This window comes from Crocuta crocuta, unplaced genomic scaffold, assembly GCF_008692635.1.
Source record: "Crocuta crocuta isolate KB4526 unplaced genomic scaffold, BGI_CrCroc_1.0 scaffold67, whole genome shotgun sequence".
Lineage (NCBI taxonomy): Eukaryota > Metazoa > Chordata > Mammalia > Carnivora > Hyaenidae > Crocuta > Crocuta crocuta.
The window spans coordinates 1127824-1130529 of record NW_027531896.1 but is presented as its reverse complement, the minus strand read 5'-3'; the positions used below and the strand labels follow the sequence as shown (position 1 = coordinate 1130529).

Genomic DNA, 2706 nt, shown 5'->3' with positions numbered 1-2706 from the left:
TTTTAAAAATTAGTTTGTCTTCTTGTTTCATCCCCCCTCCCCCACCCCCAGCACATTCCGCTGCAGACACTACTGAAGTTCATGGTGGACATTGCCCAGGGAATGGAGTATCTGAGCAACAGGAATTTTCTTCATCGAGATTTAGCTGCTCGAAATTGCATGTAAGAGTCCTGGCCCGACTTGGAAGGGGTTAGACCTCATCATGTTAGATATTTGGGGGACAGGGGAGGAATAGGGGGTGGCCTGTTGCTATGAAAATATGGAGGAGAGAGCGTGTGGCTAGCTCTGGAGATGGGATTTCTATGGCACTGCTCTAAAACTGGGTCTTCTCACAACTTCCAAGAGTCTGGTTGACTTCCAAAACTTTCTCCTGTGACTCCTTTTTTATTTTCACACTCTCAGCTGGGAGTGTGTGCTACAGATGATCTTTGTGATCCTTCCCCTTTGCCATCGGCTAGTTTTGGACCAAGAGTTGTATGGAAGTCAGCTAATCATGGAGACAGTAAGGAAAATGAGAAACGTTTTGCCCCTCAGGTTTCATGATGCTGCCTTGTGCAAGCGTACCGTGAACCTACATCAAAGCTTTCCTCTTGCAGCAGACAAGAACTTCTATAAAAACTCTGAACTCAAGCCTCTCCATTTCTTCAGCAGACCGTTATCTGCTGTAAATCTTCAAAAACAATAACTAGGGGTTTTTTTAAATTTTTTTAATGTTTACTTATTTTGCCCTAAATGCAATTGTATCCCTTTCAATATCCAGCTAATTCCTCAAGTACCACCTGGCTACCTTCGCGGGAAGTCCAGCGTCTCCCTCTTACAGCTTGTGCTTCCCCGACCCCCTCAGAGTGGCAGGAGCAGTGCTGCTGGATTCCAGGCAGGGCGGCCACTGCGCGCCGGACAGGTCCCCCCCGGGGTCCTGGGTTTGGGCTGCCGCTCTCTCTCTCCTCCTGTGCACCGTCTGTTCCCTGCAGGTGGCTGCACCCTCTGCACACATCCCCACACACACCGCGGGGGTGCAAGGTCATACCTCTTCTGACCCCCTGTCACTTGCTCTACCATCGGTCCCAGAGCAGGACCCTCACAAGCTGATGGGGTCTATCTTTCAGTTACTTATCATAAATCTTCTCAGTTGCGTCTGATGCAGACCTGTGATTTAGGCTTTGCCTCGGAGGTCGCTGAACACGTGAACTCGCTCTCTGTAGGTTACGAGACGATATGACCGTCTGCGTCGCGGACTTTGGCCTCTCTAAGAAGATTTACAGTGGCGATTACTACCGCCAAGGCCGCATCGCCAAGATGCCTGTGAAATGGATCGCCATAGAGAGTCTTGCGGACCGAGTCTACACAAGTAAAAGTGACGTGGTGCGTACAGAGTTCTGATGTGGAGCCCCACATTGCAAAGATGATGGCTCACAGGAGGAAGTGACTTACACTGGTTTTGCAAGACATTTTACTCCTTGATCAACTGAGGCTTGGGAGCGTGGTCACACCTCCCATTTACCGAGAGATGCTCTAACTCAAGTAGAACACTAGATTCTGGTGAAGTAGCTTGACCTTCAGAAGATCTGTCTTTGCATAGGCTTTTAATTTATTCCCATCTTTTTTTGTTTTGGGGAGGGGGGTTGCTACAATATGGTGACTTATTTCATATTATAGTGAGTATTTCATATTCACATTAAATTGAAGGAGTTCATCCAATAGCTCTTTGGAACCAAGGTGCTGTATAAAAGGTGCTATGTAGGGGGTGCCTGGTGGCTCAGTCAGTTAAGCTTCCGACTGCAACTCGGGTCAGGATCTCACAGTGCTTTTTTTTTTTTAATGTTTTATTTATTTCTGAGAGAGAGAGAGAACATGAACAGGGGAGGGTCAGAGAGAGAGAGAGACACAGAATCCAAAACAGACTCCAGACTCTGAGCTAGCTGTCAACACAGAGCCCGATGCGGGGCTCAAACCCACGAACCATGAGATCATGACCTGAGCTTAAGTCAGACGCTTAACCGACTAAGCCACCCAGGCATCCCAGGATCTTGCAGTTCGTGGGTTCAAGCCCCGCGTCTGGAACCTGCTTCAGATTCTGTGTCTCCCTCTCTCTCTGCCCTTCCCCTGCTCATGCACTGTCTCTCAAAAATAAATAGACATTTTAAAAAATTAAAAATAAATAAATAAAAGGTGCTGTGTAAGTATACCCTTCCCCAGAGACTGGGTAGAGAGGACACCTTACAACAGCAGTGAGGCAGAGCGTTACAGAGAGAGAGAGAGAGAGAAGGCTGTCTCTGCCTTTGTCACAAGAGCTTTTATATAGCCGGGCAAGTGTGGCTCTCTGACCCCTTCGTTCTTGTCGCGTCGGGAAAGCAGCGCGTCTCAGGCATAATTGTCAGCTTTGTGTACCACCGTCGGGCTTTAAGGAAATGACCTTTCGAAATGAAAAGTCCATTCAGCCCTTCTGAAAAGACTCGCGTCCTGACTTGTTGTTGCCTTGTTCCCAGTGGGCATTCGGCGTGACCATGTGGGAAATAGCAACACGGGGAATGACTCCATACCCCGGGGTCCAGAACCACGAAATGTACGACTACCTGCTCCACGGCCACAGGCTGAAGCCGCCGGAGGACTGCCTGGCTGAACTGTAAGTGAGCTTCTCCGTGTCACGGGGCCCTCTGCACGGGCCGGTCGCCTGGCTCTGAGAAGCCTGGAGCCTGCACGTGCCCC

The 2706-nt window shown here is 49.3% G+C and overlaps 1 protein-coding gene across 1 annotated transcript in view; it reads left to right on the top strand.

The window, feature by feature from the left end:
- The window catches only part of MERTK (MER proto-oncogene, tyrosine kinase), a 112651-nt gene that overhangs the window by 101807 nt on the left and 8138 nt on the right, over positions 1-2706 (top strand). Inside the window, exons 16-18 of the mRNA XM_077773492.1 lie at positions 52-161; positions 1203-1362; positions 2487-2623. Coding sequence (XP_077629618.1) covers positions 52-161; positions 1203-1362; positions 2487-2623 — 407 coding nt within the window. The remainder of the gene's footprint in view (positions 1-51; positions 162-1202; positions 1363-2486; positions 2624-2706) is intronic.